At 43.6% G+C, this 20,349-nt stretch overlaps 1 protein-coding gene across 1 annotated transcript in view; it reads left to right on the forward strand.

The window, feature by feature from the left end:
• The first annotated feature begins 4,370 nt into the window (after positions 1-4,370).
• The window catches only part of RBM38 (RNA binding motif protein 38), a 51,326-nt gene continuing 35,347 nt past the window's right edge, over positions 4,371-20,349 (forward strand). Inside the window, exons 1-2 of the mRNA XM_058178863.1 lie at positions 4,371-5,006; positions 15,644-15,767. Of these exons, the coding sequence (XP_058034846.1) occupies positions 4,839-5,006; positions 15,644-15,767 (292 nt within the window). The 5' untranslated portion in view covers positions 4,371-4,838. The remainder of the gene's footprint in view (positions 5,007-15,643; positions 15,768-20,349) is intronic.

Here is a 20,349-nt window from a genome sequence, read left to right on the forward strand (position 1 = left end):
GAGGAAAAAATAACGCCCCTTTCTATCAAGCTATATGTAGGTTTCTTGGCAAAATAGAGAAATTGTTATTTTCTTCTAAGATATTCCCCCATTCACCCAGGTCCACTTTACCTAATGATGTCCCATATTCTAATCAAAATTTGAAGCTGTGCCTGATGTTTACTTAGGTTTCATCCATATTTCAGATCCCATAACAGCCATTTTGTAACATGCATAAGGGCAGGATCATCCCAGGCCTTCCATCTAGTCTTCTTCCTTGCAAATTTTTTTTAAAAAAAATAAGTTGTGCAAAGCAATAACTAACCAAAGCCTCCATATTTAGTTGGTCAGTTTAGGTCCTTAAAGTCTGTTCCATCAATGTCTGATGGCCGCAACTTTTCTTCAGGGTAGACAAAAGAAATAAGTTTGAAATGTATCTCCCACAAACTAGTGCAAATGGTTCAAGACAGTAAGCCATGTATCACACTAAGCCAGGGGTCGGCAACCTTAAAACACTCAAAGAGCCATTTGGACTTGTTTCCCAGAGGGAAAAAAAAACACTGAGGGTCACAAAACCCTTTTGACATCTAAAATGAAGATAACACTGTATATATTGTTTTTTACCTTTATGCCATGTATAAAAAAAACTATAGTGTGTTGCATTTATGAAATCAATGAGCTGCAACAAAAACATTTTGAACTCAGAGAAAAAAGATGGGTCAAAAAGCTCAATAAATCACATTGGTGGTTGTGACCAGGGGTGAAATGCTCCCGGTTCGGACCAGATCACCTGATCCGGTAGCGATGGTGGCGGGTGGTTCAGAGAACCGGTAGCAAAAATCCCTGCCACCCCCATGTCCAGCTAAGCCATGCAATCATCAGAGGTGTTTTTTTTACTTTTAAAAGCATTTTGTCTTCGGCCGAAAAAATGCTTTTAAAAATTAAAAAAAAAGCCTCTGATGATCGCACAGGTCAGCTGGGATCGTCAGAGGCTTTATAAACCTCTTTGGCCGAAGAGGTAGAAAAAAATGCTTTTAAAAGGCTCTTCTGATGATCCCAGCTGAGTTGCCTGATCATCAGAGGCTTTTTTTTTTAAAGACAAAAAAAAATGCTTTTAAAAGAAAAGAAAAGCCTCTGGCGATCAGGCAACTCAGCTAGGATCGTCAGAGAGCCTTTTAAAAGCATTTTTCTTTAGAAAAAATGCTTTTAAAAGTAAAAAGCCCACCCTGTCACATTACCCCCCCCAAGCCACGCCCACAGAACCAGTAGTAACAAATTTTACATTTCACCACTGGTTGTGACCCCTATTTTGAGCGACAGGGAGCCATAGCAGAGGGATAAAAGAGCCACATGCAGCTCCAGACCCCTGTTGCAGACCCCTGCACTAAACCACGGTTTCTTAATCACAGGTTTGAATTAAACAAAAATGAGTTGACACAAACCACTGAGTGCAAAAGCTGTAACTTACAAAAACAGCTGAACATTACAAGCAGAACAGACTAAGATAAAAGTAAATGTGTTGTGTTACTGGGTTCACACACATCAGGCTAAGCTTGGGTTTACACACAATCAACCACATCAGTTAGCCATGCTAGGTTTAGTCAGTGCTTAACTTTGTCCGTTTTTTCCTAGTCAGGTGTGTGCACTTAGGTCATGATTACCTTGTGGTTTTAGACCACCGTGTGAACTCAATTAAGAGGAAGTGCTATTCTCTTAAAATAATTTTGGTGTTTTTTTTCCTCTCTCTCTCGGTGTTTGTGTGTTTCTTAAAGTATATACGTGATGTACCATAGTAAGTTTATAAATATTTGCAGCTCTTTAATACCAAGCCCTATAGGAAAAATATGCTTTGGGCAGCTCCTCCCTTTGTAATTAATCTATAATTAAAAAGGCAAATTTAAAAAGGGGGGGAGCTCCTCCAGATCCCCGTCCCGCCAAAATCTCCTTTTGACCTTCTCCAAACGCCGCCGTTCGCTTGCAAATATCCGGCATCGCGATTTCCGTAAAAAATTCCCCCCCCCCGCAATCTTTCATCCACTTTATCGAAAAAAAAAATTGATTTCAAACAAAGCCTCTCCTAAGGCGGTTTCCACTGGCGGGCTTCTCGACAAAAAGAAGAAAAAAAAACATTTGCTTTGCAAAAGGTGCATTTCTTAGTCAAATTAGGCGCGCCTTCCCCACCTCTTCTTCTCCCGCCTCCTTGCAAATCGCTCGCTTGGTTTCTTTGCTCGCAAAGCGACATTTCACATTCGCGAAGTGGGGGAAGGGAGACGAGCGGGCTCTCGCGGTGGCTGCTGGGGAATGCAGTTTCAGCGGGAGAGTCCGGGATCCGCAGGCGCGAAAATCCCACCGTTCAAATCGTTTTCCGTTTTAAACTGTAGGTTGGAAAATGTCCCGTTACTTGTTCAACGTGCGGGGTTATTTGGCATGCAATTGTCTCCCCCCCCCTTCACACAAACACTCATTCCACAGAAGGGGTCTCTTCTTCAACTTTATAAAATGTGTATCTGATCAAGGAGAGATTCAACCTAGAAATGAGAAATTTTCTGACAGAACAATCAACCAATAGAACAGCTTGCCTTGGGCGGCTGTGGGAGCTTCATCACTAGAAGCTTTCAAGAAGAGACTGGACAGCCATCTGTCAGAAATGGTGTAGGGTCTCCTGATTTGGGGGAGGTTGGACTAGAGGACTAGATGACCTACAAGTTCCCTTCCAACTCTGTATAACTCTACGCGAGTCTGCTCAGAAGGTTCTCATGACCATTTCCTGCATGTCTCCTTAATCTTTCTTGTGAAGTAGGCAAAGCTCAACTAGCACAGAGAGCCACTTGTGGAGGATTGATGGGGGAATTGCGTCAAATGGCCAAAACGTGGCTTAATTTCCCCCTCCCCGGTTTTATTTTTTTTCTTCCGTTTTTTCCTGCATCAGTTCTATTTTAGAGCATACAGTTTGATTTACCAAAGGAACCTGTGCTACACATTCAGTGATCCAACTCGGGCACCTCACTGAAACACATCAGTGAAGTTTTTGTGTCATCCAGATGGAGTTGTCTAAAGTTTGAGTCGTGGCGAATGAACTTTTCTTTTTGGTTTGAAACATTTTGCTGCTTATCCGAGTAGCTTCTTCAGTCTGAGCAAGCGGGTTAGGAACACCCTATGTGAATAATTTCCCACCTAATTTGAATAGGCTTGCTAGGAGAGTAAGCAGAGGGATTAACAGAGTTGGAAGGGACCTTGTAGGTCATCTACTCCTACCCCCTCCCCCCCAGCATTTCACCATTTCTGATGGATGGCAATCCAATCTCCCCTTGAAAGCCTCCAATGATGAACAACGGACACTATCCAACAAAATGAATTTCAATATGGAGAAAAACCAAAGGTATAACTACAGATTAGGTGACACCTGGCTCAAAAACAGTAACTGTGAGAGGGACCTCGGAGTCTTCATGGATGGTCACTTGAAGAAGAGCCAGTAGTGTGCGGCGGCAGCCAAAAAAAGCTAATGCAATCTTGGGTTGTGTAAACAGGCATAAAATCAAGATCAAGTGAAATATTAATACCGCTTTATATAACCCCAGTAAGACCACACCTGAATTACTGCAACCAATTTTGGTCACTATACTACAAAAAAGATGCTGAGACTTTGGATAGAAAAACTAAGATGATCAAAGGACCCAGATTGTTGGGGGCAATAAAAGTTGACTTTGTATATAATATACAAATGGATGAAGACTATTGCTTAACATAGTGTAAGCCGCCCTGAGTCTTCGGAGAAGGGTGGGATATAAATTCAAATTAAAAAAAAAAAGGCCTGGAGAGTAAAACATAATGAAGAATGGCTGCAGGATTTGGATTTGGCTAGCTTAAAGAAAAGAAGAATTAGGGGTGACATCATAGCAGCGTTCCATTATTTGAGGGGCTGCTGCCACAAAGAAGAGGGGATCAGACTATTCTCCAAAGCACCTGAGGGTAGAACAAGAAACAATGGGTGGAAACTAATCAGAGAGAAGCAACCTAGAACTAAGGAGAAATTTCCTTAGTGAGGACAGTTAACCAGTGGAGCATTGAATTTCCCCTTCAGAAATTGTGGGGTGCATCACTACTGGAGGTTTTTAAGAAGAGACTGGCAAGTCAGTTGTCTGGAATGGTATAGGATCTCCTGCTTGAGCAGGGGGCTGGACTAGAAGACCTCCAAGATCCCTTCCAGCTCTATTCAATTCTATCCTAGCTCAGCCAGCAGCATTGCCCGTTGCCCTTGACCGAGAGCGGTGAACTACGAAGCCCAGGGTTCTCTGCGGCTGTCTCTCCCCCCCCCTCCCTCCCTCTCCTCCAGGCCAGAGCATGGGGAGGCGTGGTTGGCTCTGGGGTTGAAGCGGGCGGAGGGCGGGGGAAGAAAAAAAAAATAGAAGGATGGGTACAAAGCCCGCTGGTTGCATCCGCCAGAAATTACTTTCGGCTCGGAGCGGCGATCTTGGCGGGCGACCGGGGCGCTTTTGCAAAGGGGCGCCGATGCTGCTGCTGCTGCCGCCGCTGCCGCCGCCGTCTCAGCCCGTGCATGGGACGCGGGGCTGCCGGTCCGCTCCGTAAGCCTTGCGCCCGATCTGCCGGGGGAGCAGCTTTGCCTTCCCCGCCGTGGCCCGCGTGCCCGTGAGCCACCAACCGGGCTGCGTAGCGCCTTTTTCTCCACCCTGGAACTTTTCCCCTCGCGTCTCGGTTTCCCCGCGCCTCATTTGGATGCTTTTTCCAGCCTCTCCTCTTCCCCAGCACCCGCCGCACCCGCCGCCGCCGGCGCTTTCTCCTTCCCGAGCGACAACCTCCCTTGGTCCCGCCGCCGGGGTTGCTCCGCCAGAGGCAGCGCCATGCACACGGTGCAGAAGGACACTACCTTCACCAAGATCTTCGTCGGGGGGCTGCCCTACCACACCACCGACTCCTCGCTGAGGAAGTACTTCGAGGTGTTCGGGGACATCGACGAAGCCGTGGTCATCACGGACCGGCAGACGGGCAAATCCCGAGGATATGGCTTTGTAAGTGCGCGGGGCGGAGGGATAGAACGGGATCGCTGGCGAAAGGTCGCTTTTTCCCCCCCGCCCCGGAGTCCCGTAGCCGTCGGAATCGGAATGGCCCCCGTGATCGCCAGGCACTTCGAACAAAGGGTCCCGGGGAGCCTGTGGCGACAGTTACTGAGTCGCCTTTTTCTGCACGGGTGGTTTGGTGCTGCAGCCTATCATCCCCAGCTGTGCGTCACGGGCTCGCTCCCTTTTGCACATCTGTGCCACCTGCCCTTTGGGAGGGGGAGGTGGGGAACAGTTGAAAGATTGGTCCAGAACATCGTAGAAAATGCCCTCTCTGAACCTCCTCTCCAGTTCCCCTCTGGCTTTAAGCAACCACTTTCTTCCTCCTTTACCAAACCCTTCCTTGGTTTCCCTCTTTACACCTTTTAGGAAAACCTAACTCTTGCTTCTTCCCCTTCCTCCATCCTGGTTTTGAAGGAAACAAGCATTTTCAGTGTGAAGGGCTTGGACAAGGGACCCCTCCGCTTCGCTGGATCACGTTTCGATTAATGCTAACTTTGTTCTATTTTGCTGTGGCTTAGTTTTGTCTTTTCTTTGTGGCTTAGTTTTGTAAACCCGCCTTCCCTAGTTATGACAGCTAAGATGGTTATAACGAACTCGGAGAGTGAATGAAATCTGCACGGGTGGTCCTCAATTTACGACCCCAATTGAGCCCAAAAGTTGTGTTGCTAATTGAGATCGTTTTGTCCCATGTTAGGCCTTTTCTTGCCACATTTGTTAAGAGAATAACTGCAGTTGTTAAATCAGTAACACCGTTGTTAAGTGAATCTGGTTTCCCCATTCTGACTTTGCTTGTCAGAAGGTCGCAAAAGGGGATCACATGACTCTGGGACACTGTAACCGTCATAAATATGAGTCAGTTGTCAAGCATCCAAATGTAAATCGCGTGACCCATAGGGATGCTGCAAAGATCATAACGGTGAAAAAACTATCATAACTCGCTTTTTTCAGTACCGTTGGAACTTCAAATGGTCACTAAACAAACTGTTGTAAGTCGAAGACTACCTTTACTGAGATTAAACGTGTGGTCTGAACATAGACACATTCCAGTTCGTGTTTATGAGCCTTGACTGGATTGTGTTTCTTGTTCTGAACTTTAAGCAGGTAGGAAGGAATGGGATGTAAAACGTGAGAAAGAAAACATCGTGCATTTAGCATCCCCATAGCTGCAGCCGTCCTTTTCAAGTTTCCTGAAACAGATTGAGATGAGTCTCTAGAGAATGAGTTTCAAAAGTGCTTGTGGTTGGCATAACAGAGGTAAGATGAATCATTGATGCCGGGTGGAGTAGAGGAGAGAATTGGTGAAGTTAGTTGGCTGCCAATTTTCAACAGAATAGAAAGTGAACAGTTGGATTCAGCGATTGCTGTTCTTGAAGATTCTTTGGAGATCAGAAGCAGCTCCCTAGATCTAAAGGGTTGAGTTCAAAACTGCTGTTTATAGTCTCGCCAGGTTCCATTTAATTGTAGATCAGAATTATTGTCCACAATAATAGAAAGGAGACCTGATGACAGACTGGGGCAGTTTGCTGGTCTAGTAAGTTTCTGAATAAATAGAAATATTTGGCTCATTGCTGTATCATCTACAATCGGTATATGCAGCCTTAGGAGCACAGTCTGTCTTCTGTGGGGAAGTTGTCTTCTGAAATATAGTCTTATTATTATTTTTTATTTGCATTTATATCCCGCCCTTCTCCGAAGACGCAGGGCGGCTTACACTATGTCAAGCAATAGTCTTCATCCATTTGTATATTATATACAAAGTCAACTTATTGCCCCCAACAATCTGGGTCCTCATTTTACCTACCTTATAAAGGATGGAAGGCTGAGTCAACCTTGGGCCTGGTAGGACTTGAACCTGCAGTAATTGCAAGCAGCTGCTGTTAATAACAGACTGCATTAGTCTGTTGAGCCACCAGAGGCCCTTATGAAGGAATTCCTTCTAATCTTTCCAGATAAGCAACTGAACTCATTTTGTAGAACAGTAGAATGATGGAATCGATGGGCCTCAAAACTGGACAAAGAGATGGAATAACACCAAATGTGTATTCTTTGTTGATGGTATTCTCTTGGAAATTGGTACATTCCTTTTCTTCAAAAATAGAGATGTAACTATAAATTGGTGGCTGCTGTCCCTGATCTCTGAACAATTGAAAGATATGTTTTTGTGAGATGGGATGACTTTATATAACCTCCTTGATGCAGTTGTATTCCAGTTTTGTAAACATTGGCGGTGTCGCTCTTCCATATCTCACAACTGTCAATTCTAAGCCATGATGTTTTTTTGTGGATACAATGCTATACTGAAAATAGGTTCCTTGCTTGTAGTGGCTCTCAACCATTTTCCACTACTGTTTCAAAAAAGAAACAAAAACTGTCTCCAAAGTGAGTTCTGGATCATTCAAAATGGTGGAAAGATTGGATGGCAACTGCTTATATATTACTGTACTATCTCTACTTTGCTGAGCTTCCAAGGAATTAATTCCAAGGACAATCAACCAGTGGAACAGAAGTTGCCTTCGAAAGTTGTGGGAGCTTCATTACTTGAGACTTTCAAGAAGAGATTGGACTGCCATTTGTCAGAAATGGTGTACAGTCTCCTGCTTGGGGGTTGGACTAGATGTTCCAACTCTGTTAATACGTTAATATCAGGAAAGGATTTAGACACTATGGTGAGGGAGAAACTCTGTATGCCATTAGATGTTAATTTGGGGAAAGAAATATATATGTCCTTTCAAGTATATCAGCAAAAAATTTAAATAATTAAATTTAAATAAAGCTCTTTTTTCCCTTAAATGCACTATGTAAAAACAATTGCAGTCAGCCAACACAAATACTGTCACTTGCTTTTGATCCAATGCAGGACAGAAGTATGAAATCTGCTAATGGGTTTAACTATATAGAGAAACTGAATGAAAAGTAGCTATATTCCAAACATCGGCCTCTAGTATCTTTTATTTACAAGAATGCCTCTGGACTTTCCTTGAGCGTTCCTAGAAATTTTTTTAAAAGTTAGGTTTTCTTTGCCCTGTGATTTCTTTGGGAGGGTGCCATCTAGCAAATTCTCATTACTCTCTAATCGTAGGTTGATCTTTTTTGCCTAGCAAAGATCAATGTAAGATTAGAGAATAAAGAGAGTTGCAGGGAGTATCTTTGGCAGTTTACCTTCTTGGTAAATCAGTGTTTTGTGACTGGACATGTCCAGCTTGATAGTCATGTTTTAAACAGGCAGGCCCCCTCCCTGCAGCAGCCATTTTATGAGCACACCTGTGAAATTCTCTCAAACTTCCAAATCTGCCTACAGAAATGGCCACAAAGTTGTTGTGACCCAGGCCCAAGTAGGTAGTAATAAACTTAGTCCGTGGAAAAACAAACAAACTATATTCAAACAGCTGGGAATTACTTCATTCCCAGCGTTGTTCAACTCAAAGTAAAACAAATGCCTCCCAACACAAATTCCCCAGTTCTCTCGCAAACCTTGGTCCAATTAGGCAAACTGCCAAAGGCCCTTCCTGGCAAACGTCCAGAAGCCACAAAAACAAAGACGTAGATGAAGCAGAAGACGAAGCAGGAGATGCAGCTACAACGTTGTTTTCTGGCAAAGCTCAAACGCTGGTGCTGGTCTGTTTTAAGCCTTATGGCCCTACTCCTGAGTTGTGCTTTTTGCTTGAGCTGCTCTTGCCTTCTGGCAGCTCTTCTCGTGCGTGCATTAGGAACAGGCTCCTCCTGTTCCTCTGCCTCACTACTATCAGTCTCTGGAGGCTCTGGAGTCCGCACCTCACTTCCCGATGGCCCTGGCCTCACCTCAGCCTCATTGCTGTCCGACTCCATTGCCAGCTCTGTAGGCTGCTGACGGACCACAACAGAAGTCTACCTTTCCCTCTTCCTTGATCAGCTGTAAGTCTATAACTTCGCCTGCTTCTTCCCTGACATAATAACGCCCGAAACATCAGATCTTATATGATATTGCTATCGCTATATATCCACATAATTATTAGCAGTGACCAGACTTACCTTTATTGTGAGTATTGTAGCCAAAGGCCAAGCAAAACAGGTGTCTTATTGATAGACTTACTGGAATGCAGAAAGCAAGAATGAAATTCTCCAGAACATGGAGCCTGATAGGAGATCTAAATTTTTTTCAGTAATGCTAAATGCACTGACCGCTGGCTGAGTTTCTGGGGGGAAACTCAAAAGCATGAAGGCATGAAATGTGTGATGACATGGAATATCCTAGGATAGAACAACAATGTTTTGCAAAGCATCACTTACAAAGAATGTGCTCCACTCTTCAGTGTTGTGACTGTGCCTTGGAATCTTTTAATATAGCAAATGCTCTCAATTAGTCATAGGTGTCAAAGGGCAAGAGACCAGTTCTTCCATGCATGAAGAAGGGTACAAATTATGGTGATGTACTATCCCGGGTTCTGAAATAGCACACCTGTAGGCATGAGTTCTTCGAATTTGCAGAAGGAGACAAAATATAGCCTTGGATGCTGCTGTTGGGCTTCTCAGAGAGTTGTTATTACTGGAAAGAAGATGTAGTTAGAAGAGCCTCGTTCAAGGAAGCATGCTGAACTAGGAAGGTTGAAGCAGACTTCAGCATCCTTGTTGATCACTGCCTTATGTTGTTCTATATTTTCTCTGTTCACCTTGTCCACATAGTATGTAACTGGTCAAATGTCCTAGTTCCGCAGTTTAGAGCCCTAGTAACTGGGTCAAAAGTTGATATAGTGCAGGGGTGTCAAACTCAAGGCCTGCGGGCTGGATCCGGCCTGCAATGTGATCAGATCCGGTCCACAGAGCCATCATGGTCTACCCAATGCGAAGAGGAAAGATCGGGCCAGCGTGGCTTGAGCCCAGTCTACCCAGTGCAAAGAAAGATCAGGCAAGCGTAGCTTTGATCCAATCTATCCAATGCAAAGAAAAAACATGCCAGCAGTTTGGGGAGTAATGTCAAGCTGGCCACACCCACTCAGTCAGCCATGGCCACCAAATTCCCCTCCCCCCCATATTCGAGATCAACCACAGCCCTGATGCGACGGCCCTCAGTGAAATTCAGTTTGACACAATGGTGAAATCCATTTTTTTTTACTACCGGTTCTGTGAGCATGGCCTGGTGGCCTTGGTGGCCGTGGCAGGGGAAGGATATTGCAAAACCTCCATTCCCATCCCACTCCAGGGGAAGGATACTGCGAAATCTCCATTCCCTCCCCACACCTGGGGGAAGGATATTGCACAAACAGGTTACCTTTTTCTGTTGTGTCTGTGAAGGGCTTGTAAAAGGTGTGCCTTACTTTTCATGCAAACTCTTGTTTGCATTTCTAGCCCACTTATGACAGTAGATTTATAAGATAGGCTTCTCCTCTTCCAAATGTGCACATCACATCTAGTGTTAAGTAGTGGTGGAAATCATTTTTTTTTTACTACTGGTTCTGTGGGCATGGCTTGGTGGGCGTGGTGTGGCTTGGTGGGCGTGGCAGTGAAGGATACTGTAAAATCTCCATTCCCACCCCACTCCAGGGGAAGGATACTACAAAATCCCCATTGCCTCCCCACTCCTGGAGAAAGGAGATTGCAAAATCTCCATTCCCACCCCACTCTGGGGCCAGCCAGAGGTGGTATTTGCCAGTTTTCCAAACTACTCAGAATTTCCACTTACTGGTTCTCCGAACTGCTCAAAATTTCTGCTACCGGTTCTCCAGAACCTGTCAGAACCTGCTGGATTTCACTCTTGGTTTGACATCCGATATAGTGGGACTACAGAGCCCTGATCTGTTTCCTTCAGGAAATGCCTGCTAACCTATCCAACGTTGTGCTTGTTCATTATTGCCAACATTTTATCACTCCTTATCAAACACCTCTTCCCAATAGGCATGGCTTGACCATGACCATTGAATCAATCGGTGCTTGAGAGGGGTGAACCCTGGCTGCTCTCTGGTCTTGACAGAAAGTTCAGCAACATAAAAACTTCTTTGTGTTCGGCCAGTACATTTTGCCAACTCTTCTTCTTATCACAGTGTTTCTCAACCTTGGCAACTTTAAAGATGCATGGACTTCAACTCCCAGGATTCCCCAGCCAGCATGCTGTCTTAGCGGAACGACTTGATAAGGGTTGTGGAAAACAGCCTATTTTTGTTCCAGCAATAATATTCCTACAATGTAACTGGACCAGATGAGTGTAGCTTAACCCTGACAAACTCAAGGCTGTTGGGAGATTAAAATAAACTTTCTCCCACCCCACTGCTGACCCAGGTTCGGTTTGTGTGATTGTGTGACTCATCCCACAACTGATTTGATTTAAGTGTGTTCTGCAGAATTGAGAGCCAGTTTGCTAGGAATTCAGAAAGGAGCATTCCCGCGCTGCCCCCCTTCTCCCCACGCCTTCTTAAAGATGCTGGGAATTGCAGCTAAAAAGGCTTTTTGTACAGTTCATCCCTTTCCCTTGTTCTGATTGTTTCTTAAAACTCCTGACCAAAAGAAAAAAAAGACTGTGAAGAGGAAATCTGTTGTTAAGAGCAACAGGTGAGGCTCAGTTTCCTGACCAGCAAATGAACTCTCTTACCTCACCCCATGCAACTGTACAGTTCCAACGAATAAAGTTTCACTTTCTTGTCTTGCTGGGGGAACTCGTATCTTGGAATGAATAATGAAGCAATTTGCTGTTCTTCAGGCCTACCCAGTGGAGGATACTTAATCTACTACAATAGGGGAGGGATGTGTGCTCTGAGCCTGCTGTTGACTCCTAGTGACTTCCTGGACTACTATTCCTGGCAAGATTTTTAGCAGTGATTTTTCCCTTGCCGTCTTCTTTCTAAGGCTGAGAGAGGGGGACTGACTGGAAGTTTCCCCCAGCTGGCTTTGACCCTAAGGTGGGGACTAGAACTCACAGTCTCCTGGTTTCAAACTTCATGCCTTAACTATTACACCAAATTGGCTGTCGTACCTAAATAGCACTAGCAATAGCTCTTAGACGTATATACCGCTTCACAGTGCTTTATAGCCCTCTCTAAGCGGTTTACAGAGTCAGCATATTGCCCCCATCAATCTGGGTCCTTATTTTACCGACCTCAGAAAGATGGAAGGCTGAGTCAACCTTGAGCTGGTCAGGATCAAATTCCTGGCAGTGGGCAGAGTCAGCCCTCCATACTGCATTCTAACCACTGGACCACCAGGGCTCTTCTACCCATCAATGTTTCATTGAGATCATTTGCATTTCAACAATGTTTTGTTCATGCAGGAGTAGCCATAAATCATGGTTTATAAATGTAACGTTTAAGTTATCCATTGTGCTTAGCTCAGATCAGTGATGCACATATTAGAGCAATATGGTAACCCAGGCAACGTATTATGCTTTAAATGTTTTTTTTTTTAAATTCTAGTTCTAGGAGCAGACCGTATGCTTTTAACTTCTAATTTATTCAAATTTGCCTTGGATTTCTCAAAAATAAATTTTACCAGATTAAACTTCCCTTATTTGCCTCATCACAATCTTTATTTAGTATATTATAATAATCTTATAGACATAGTATATCTTGATTTCCACAGACTATTTGACAAAGTAACTCATGACATTCTGTTAGCAAGCCAGTTGAAGCGAATGGCTTAACCAATAAATGGCTTTAAAAGCATATTCAGAGAGAACCCATGAATGTTAAACTGGACTAAAATATTGACTAATGTCACAAGATACTAATCAGGTTTCGCCCTAGCTTTTTCAGATCAGCCAAATCAGACTCAAAATAAGCTTTTAAGACATATTTGAATTGTTTTAGTAAATCATAGTTTAGCCACCACAGTTGAAGGTTTGAAAATCATTTTGAGCTGAGTAATAAATTCCGCTGGACAAACCACAATACAGGAAGTCCTCAGTTTAAGACCATTACTGAGCTCGAAATTACTGGCATAAATCATTGTGGTCATAAGTCACAAGATCACATAAATGGATCCAATTTTTTTTTTTTTGACACTTTTTGGTGGTGGTTAAGCAAATGCCATAGTCATTAAGTGATTCCTTTTTACATAATTGGGGATTTTTGTTGGAAACTAGAAATAAATGCTGGAAACCAAACACAACCCCCCCCCCAAAAAGTCAGAAATCATAGTCATGTGACCGTAGCATTGCAAATAGCCTATAAAGGTGGCCATAAGCACCCAAACCACAAGGGATGCATCCATTATAACCTCAAAACAGGTCATAAATATCTTTGTGGGAGGAGTCCACTGTAAACTTTGAACAGTTATTAACCAACCCGTTGTAAGTTGAGAACTACATGAAGTCTAAAAGAATGTATAGGTGTTTCAGGTCACAAAATGGTATTGTAATTAAAAATGAAGAAGCTTTCTCTTTCTCAGAGGGTCATAGCTACTGAATTAAAAAACCGCAACTGCATTAGATTAACATAACCTTAGAATAGAATAGAGCTAGAAGGGATCTTTGAGGTCTTCTTATCCAGCCTCCTGCTCAAGCATACCATCTCAGACAAGTGGCTGTCCAGTCTCTTCTTAAAAACCTCCAGTGATGAAGCACCCACAATTTCTGAAGGCAAGCTGTTCTACTGGTTAATTGTTCTCACTATTAGGAAGTTTCTTCTTAATTCCAGATTGCTTCTCTCCTTGATTAGTTTCCACCCATTGCTTCTTGTCCTGCCCTCTGGTGCTTTGGAGAATAGCTTGACTCCCCTCTTCTTTGTGGCAGCCCCTCAAATACTGGAACGCTGCTATCATGTCACCCCTAGTTCTTCTTTTCTCTAGTCTAGCCAAATTCAAATCCTACAGCTGTTCTTCATATGTTTTAGTTTCCAGGCCTTTGATCATCTTAGTTGCTCTTCTCTTAACTTTTTCCAAAGTCTCAATATCTTTTTAGTAGTGTGGTGATCAAAATTGGTTGCAGTATTCCAGGTGTGGTCTTACTAGGGCAGTGAGGGCAAACCTTTTTGGTCCCGAGTGGCCAAAGCACACACACCCCAAAATGCAATGTGAGTTCCCCCCACGCATGCGCCCGACATATGCGCCCTGCCCCTCTATGCATGCACATGCATCCCCCATGCATGTACCCACCCCCGTGCCCTGTTTTGGCTTTCAGGTTGGTGGAGGAGGCCATCCAGGCCCAAAATGGGATGTCTGGGGCGCACGCACGTGTGCAAACCCCCAAAATGCAATGTGACCGGCCCATGCATGTGCCCCGGGGTCCCCCGCGCATGTGTGTGCACATCTTCATATGCCCCCCCACCCTCCGCACATGCACGGCAGAGAGCCCCAAAGACCAGCTGGCCGGCGGGATGTGTGTGTGCATGCACGGTGGAGTTGGGCTGGGACAATGGCTGGCGTGCCCACAGAGAAGGCTCTGCGTGCAACCTGTGGCACCCGTGCCATAGGTTCACCATTACAGTACTAGGGTTTTATAAAGTGGCACTAATACTTCATATGATTTTGATTCTATGCCTCTGTTTATACAACTCAGAGTTGTATTAGCTTTTTTGGCTGCTGCCGTATACTGCTGGCTCATCTTCAAATGATCATCCACTAGGACTCCAAGGTCCCACTCACAGTTACTGTTTTTGAGCCAGGTCTTGCCTAATCTATAATTATACCTTTGGTTCTTCCTGCCTACATGTAAAACTTTGCTTTTCTCCACATTAAAATTCATTTTGTTGCATAGGGCCCATTGTTCAAGTCTGCCAAGATGTTTTTGGATCCTGAACTTGTCTTCTGGGGTCTTCCTGTCAGATGATTACTGGTAAACAGTGTCTAAAGCAAGCCAATATTTACATGCATGGGGGATAATCAGGTTAAGATAATTTTCTTTAAAAAACAAAACTGGGATGGGTATATGAAGACCTGTCTGGTTACAATACTGTACTCTGTCAAAATGGACTTTTGTATTGACTGTCTTTGATCTTTGCATGGTTTTTGAAATTGACTCATTGCCACAACAAGGTTGACTCAGCCTTCCATCCTTTATAAGGTAGGTAAAATGAGGACCCAGATTGTTGGGGGGCAATAAGTTGACTTTGTATATAATATACAAATGGATGAAGACTATTGCTAACATAGTGTAAGCCGCCCTGAGTCTTCGGAGAAGGGCGGGATATAAATGCAAATAAAAAAAAAATAAACACTACAGTGAACAGATAAGTATGGCTCTTATCTGCAAGTTTTCATCAGGGTTGATCTGGGGAGGTCTGAAAAAATCAGGATGGTGGGTATAAAAATGAGCAGGGCTTTGATCATGCTGTAGCACCCATCACCTTGGCTTTAATTTTCTTCTTATTATACCATATACAACTGTATAATTTACAAGAATACCTACCAAGCATACACAGAGACGACTCCTGTGGACTCCCTGATTCCATCTTATTTGATGGGAGGTACACCTGTGCCATGCTAACACCGTATGTGAAAAAATGTATTTATCTAATGTAAAACTGGTTATGCTTTAACTTTAAGGTTGCTTTTCCTACATCTTGTTTTTAATTGTTGCATACAACCCTGTCCAATCCATTTGGAGTGAAGTTGTGCTACGCATTTCTAAAACAAAGTCTGTGCTTGATCTGTATTTCTACAAAGGGAAATTGTCTGCTTCTTTCCAGGTCACCATGACTGACAGAGCTGCAGCTGAAAGAGCCTGTAAAGATCCCAATCCCATCATTGATGGGCGGAAGGCAAACGTCAACCTAGCATATCTGGGAGCAAAGCCAAGGAGTATTCAAACTGGTGAGGCCAATAGCTCTTCTCTTACCGCCACTTAAGTTATTTCATCTTCCATGCCAGCGTTTCTCAACCTTGGCAGCTTTAAGATGAGTGAACTTCAACTTCCAGAATTCCCCATCTTAAAGCCTGCCAAAGTTGAGAAACACTGTTTTATATGGACTTCAGTAGAGATAATCCAGTCTAGAGCTCTAACCTGCTTTTTTCAAGAGGCAACTGGGCTTTCTGGGTTGTTGTTGTTTTCTTTGAAGACATTTCGCTTCTCATCCAAGAAGCTTCTTCAGTTCTGACTTCGATGGTGGGGAATGGAAGGATTTCTATTCCTTGAAGGCAGCCGGTCATTTGCATTCTTTTAGAGAGTCGTTGAGGTCACTTGGAGGTTTATCTCACTCATGCCCTCGTGACGTCTTGCCTGGATTACTGCAATGCTCTCTACATGGGGCTCCCCTTGAAGGGCATCCGGAGGCTGCAGTTAGTCCAGAATGCGGCTGCGCGGGTGATAGAGGGAGCCCCTCGTGGCTCCCGTATGACACCTATCCTGCGCAGACTGCACTGGCTACCTGTGGCCTTCCGGGTGCGCTTCAAGGTCTTGGTAACCACCTTTAAAGCGCTCCATGGCATAGGGCCGGGTTATTTACGGGACCGCCTACTGCTACCGAATACCTCTCACCGACCCGTGCGCTCTCACAGAGAGGGACTCCTCAGGGTGCCGTCAGCGAGGCAGTGTCGTCTGGTGACGCCCAGGGGAAGGGCCTTCTCTGTGGGGGCTCCCACCCTCTGGAACGAACTCCCCCCAGGACTTCGTCAACTTCCGGACCTCCGAACCTTCCGTCGCGAGCTTAAAACACACTTATTCATCTGCGCAGGACTGGATTAGATTTTAAATTTATTGGTTTTAAATGGGTTTTATTATTTATATTGTTTTTAATAATTCGGCCTTTTAGAATAAGTTTTTTAATTGTTATTTTAATCTGTATTTATATGTTTTTTATTTGCCTGTGAACCGCCCTGAGTCCTTCGGGAGATAGGGCAGTATATAAATGTGATTAATAAATAAATAAATAAATAAATCTGTGTCCTCAGGATCACCTGAGTAGTGCAAATAGGTGTGGAGCCTTCTTGGAACTGCTGAAAGAACTGTGTTGTAGATTGGAGGTATATGATGTCATATCCCTTTCCCTTTGTTGAGAGGGGGCTCTTCAATTTTATTTCACTCTCATGCTTTATGCAGCATTCAAGTAAATCCTGCAGTATTTTCTTCCTTGTTCTCTACTTCCAAGCTTGGTGTATCCAAAGCCACAAAGAGTCTCCCTGGCTATCAGTGGAGGTGCTATTATGCAGGTGCACTGCAGCAGAAGCCCCAGTAAATAGCCACAATTAGGTTCAGACATTGCACTAAGCCAGGGGTGTCCAAACTTGGCCCTTTGGAGAGTGGTGGACTTCAACTCCCAGAATTCTCCAACTAGCAACTTGCTTAAATTTATAGCTCATGCTGGCTGGGGAATTCTGGGAGTTGAAGTCCACCACTCTCCAAAGGGCCAAGTTTGGACACCCCTGCACTAAGCCATTATTTCTCAACCCCAGCAGCTTTAAGCCGTGTGGCCTTCAATTCCTAGAATTCCCCACCAGTTTAGCAATAGCACTTAGACTTATATACCGCTTTACAGTCCTCTCTAAGCAGTTTTTATTGCCCCCAACAACCTCGGTCCTCATTTTAGCCACCTTGGAAGGATGGAAGGCTGAGTCAACCTTGAGCCTGGTGAGATTTGAACTGCCAAATTGCAGGCAGGCGGCAGTCAGCAGAAGTAGCCTGCAGTACTGCACTCTAACCATGGCTCACCAATATGCAGTCAATACAGCTTAAAGTTGCTGAAACTCAGCACTAAGTCAAGGGTACCCAACCCCCAGGTTATGGACCAATGCTGGTCCATGGCCTGTTAGGAACTGGGCCGCACAGGTGGAGGTGAGCAGTGGGCGAACGAGTAAGGCTTCATCTTTATTTGCTGCTGTTCCCCAGTGCTAGCATCACCACCTTGGCTGCACTTCAGTTCAACAGGCATTAGATTCTCATTGAAGCGTGAACCCTACTGTGAATGGCGCATATGAGGGATCTAGGTTGCATGCTCCTCCTCCCCACTCCATGGTCCATGGAAAAAGTTTCTTCCACAATGCCAGTCCCTGGTGCCATAAAGGTTGGGGGCTGCTATACTAAATCATTATGGAGTTTCCCTGTTTTCTGGCCTAGCTTTATTGATTTATTCAAATATTTATAACCTGCCATTCCGTGTAGGAAGTATCAAAGTAATGTGTCAGAGGATTCAAAATGCAACCTCTATCTAATAATAATAATAATAATAATAATAATAATAATAATAATAATAATAATAATAATTATTATTATTATTTAATTTGTATACCGCCCTTCTCCCGAAGGACTCAACCATAATTTGCAAAATACAGTTGAAAATTGTATCACTTTGTATGAAGCAGGCCATTGTGGATTGTTCAATAAGCATGGTTAATAATCTTGGTTTAGCTTTGTGCATTACTGTCTGGGTTTACACACTGCCCTAAGCCATGGTTTAAATAATCCAAAGTAGCTGGATCTGCATATGTACATACATATCTATTGTACTGTTCCTTTAGGGAATAAGGTACATTATTCCATGCACAGGAAAAAAGAATAAAAAGTAATAAAAGAACAGAAATTAAAAACAAACATAAAATAAAAAGCAACTAAATCTAAATTACACCTTTATATTTTTCTATTCTTGCAAGGCATCCTTATACCCATTACACCTATAAAGGTAAAGGTTCCCCTTGTACATATGTGCTAGTTGTTCCCGACTCTAGGGGGCGGTGTTCATATCCTTTTCAAAGCCGAAGAGCCAGCGCTGTCCAAAGATGTCTCCATGGTCATGTGGCTGGCATGACTCAGCGCCAAAGGCGCACGGAACGCTGTTACCTTCCCATCAAAGTTGGTCCCTATTTTTCTACTTGCATTTTTTATGTGCTTTTGAACTGCTAGGTTGGCAGAAGCTGGGACAAGTAACGGGAGCTCACCCCGTTACACGGCACTAGGGATTCGAACCACTGAGCTGCCGACCTTTCAATCGACAAGGTCAGCGTCTTAGCCACTGAGCCATCGTGTCCCATCACACGTATATATTGATATCAATATATAGGTATGCTATATTGATATCAATATAGCACACCTTTACATTGATTCAAACATTCACTTTTGTTCCTCAAATGCCTCACTTCTATGTTCTCAAGAATCGCAACAGCTCCATCCCATCATCCAACTTTCTCCAGCTTCCCTTTCCTCTTGACTCATTAATTCTTCATACGTTTGTTTTGCAGTTGGATTCTTATCATTTTTTCCTGCAATGCTGCATTTCATGTCCTTCCTGACGGGACATATGCAACTGTATGTTGGCTTGTCAAGACTATAGTTGAGAGATTCTATCTTGCATAGATTAATACGAGCGTGCTTGGGATAAAACTGAGCATAGTTTTTCTCTTGTGCAACTTGCACTTGTTCGCCATCCAGAGTCACTGGGTTGAGATGGACAGCTACAGAGATAAAGTTTAAGTAAAATACCTAGCAAAATCGACATGCGCTGTCCATACTGTTAGTAGGGAATGTTGCCTGAAGCTGGTACGGCTTGAGAAACATTTCTCAAATGATAACTGAAGATCAGGATCCTTCCAAGCCGTCAAGAGAATAGGCAGTATCTTTTGAATCAGAAAGTTTGGAGTGAAAAACCTAGAATTTTAACCCAGGAGTGTAAGATTTATACATATTTATTGATTTCTGAATCTTAAATGGACATATTTTTTTGTTTATATGTGACTTTGTTCTTATTGGGGGGGAAAAGAAGCTAATTCAGCCAAATCATGTCTTCATGCTTTCTGCTGAGTAAGTTGTTTCCTGAATAAGAGGTAATCTATCTGGAGAGCTGAGTTTTATAGTTGAGCATAAAGCTTAACAGACATGAGACAAGAATGATTAGGGGCTGGTAACTTAGTATGTATCTTTTTCTCTGTTTTACTAGCAAGCCTTATATGAAAGCTCAGTTGACTAAAATCATGACAGGGAATCAAGAACAATGTTCACAAAACCAGTGCCTGGAATTTATACTTAAATAGCAAAGCAAGGCTAGCTTTTGTACCAGTTGACCAGAGTCAGATGGTAGAAAGGGATGTGAAGGGCCTCTGTGGCTCAGACTGGTAAGACAGTCTGCTTTTAACACAGCTGCCTGCAATTACTGCAGGTTCTAGTCCCACCAGGCCCAAGGTTGACTCAGCCTTCCATCCTTTATAAGGTAGGTAAAATGAGGACCTAGATTGTTGGGGGCAATAAGTTGACTTTGTATATAAATATACAAATAGGATGAAGACTATTGCTAATATGGTGTAAGCCGCCCTGAGTCTTCGGAGAAGGGCGGGATATAAATGCAAATTTAAAAAAAATGTTCCCTTTTTCATTTTTGCCCAAGCTTTGTCCTTTTTTTTTTTTTTGCCTTAATCATAATTGGTCATGCCATCAAAACAGGCACATTCAAAACAAAGCAGGAATTGGAAT

The sequence above is a fragment of the Ahaetulla prasina genome, chromosome 3 (assembly GCF_028640845.1).
Source record: "Ahaetulla prasina isolate Xishuangbanna chromosome 3, ASM2864084v1, whole genome shotgun sequence".
Lineage (NCBI taxonomy): Eukaryota > Metazoa > Chordata > Lepidosauria > Squamata > Colubridae > Ahaetulla > Ahaetulla prasina.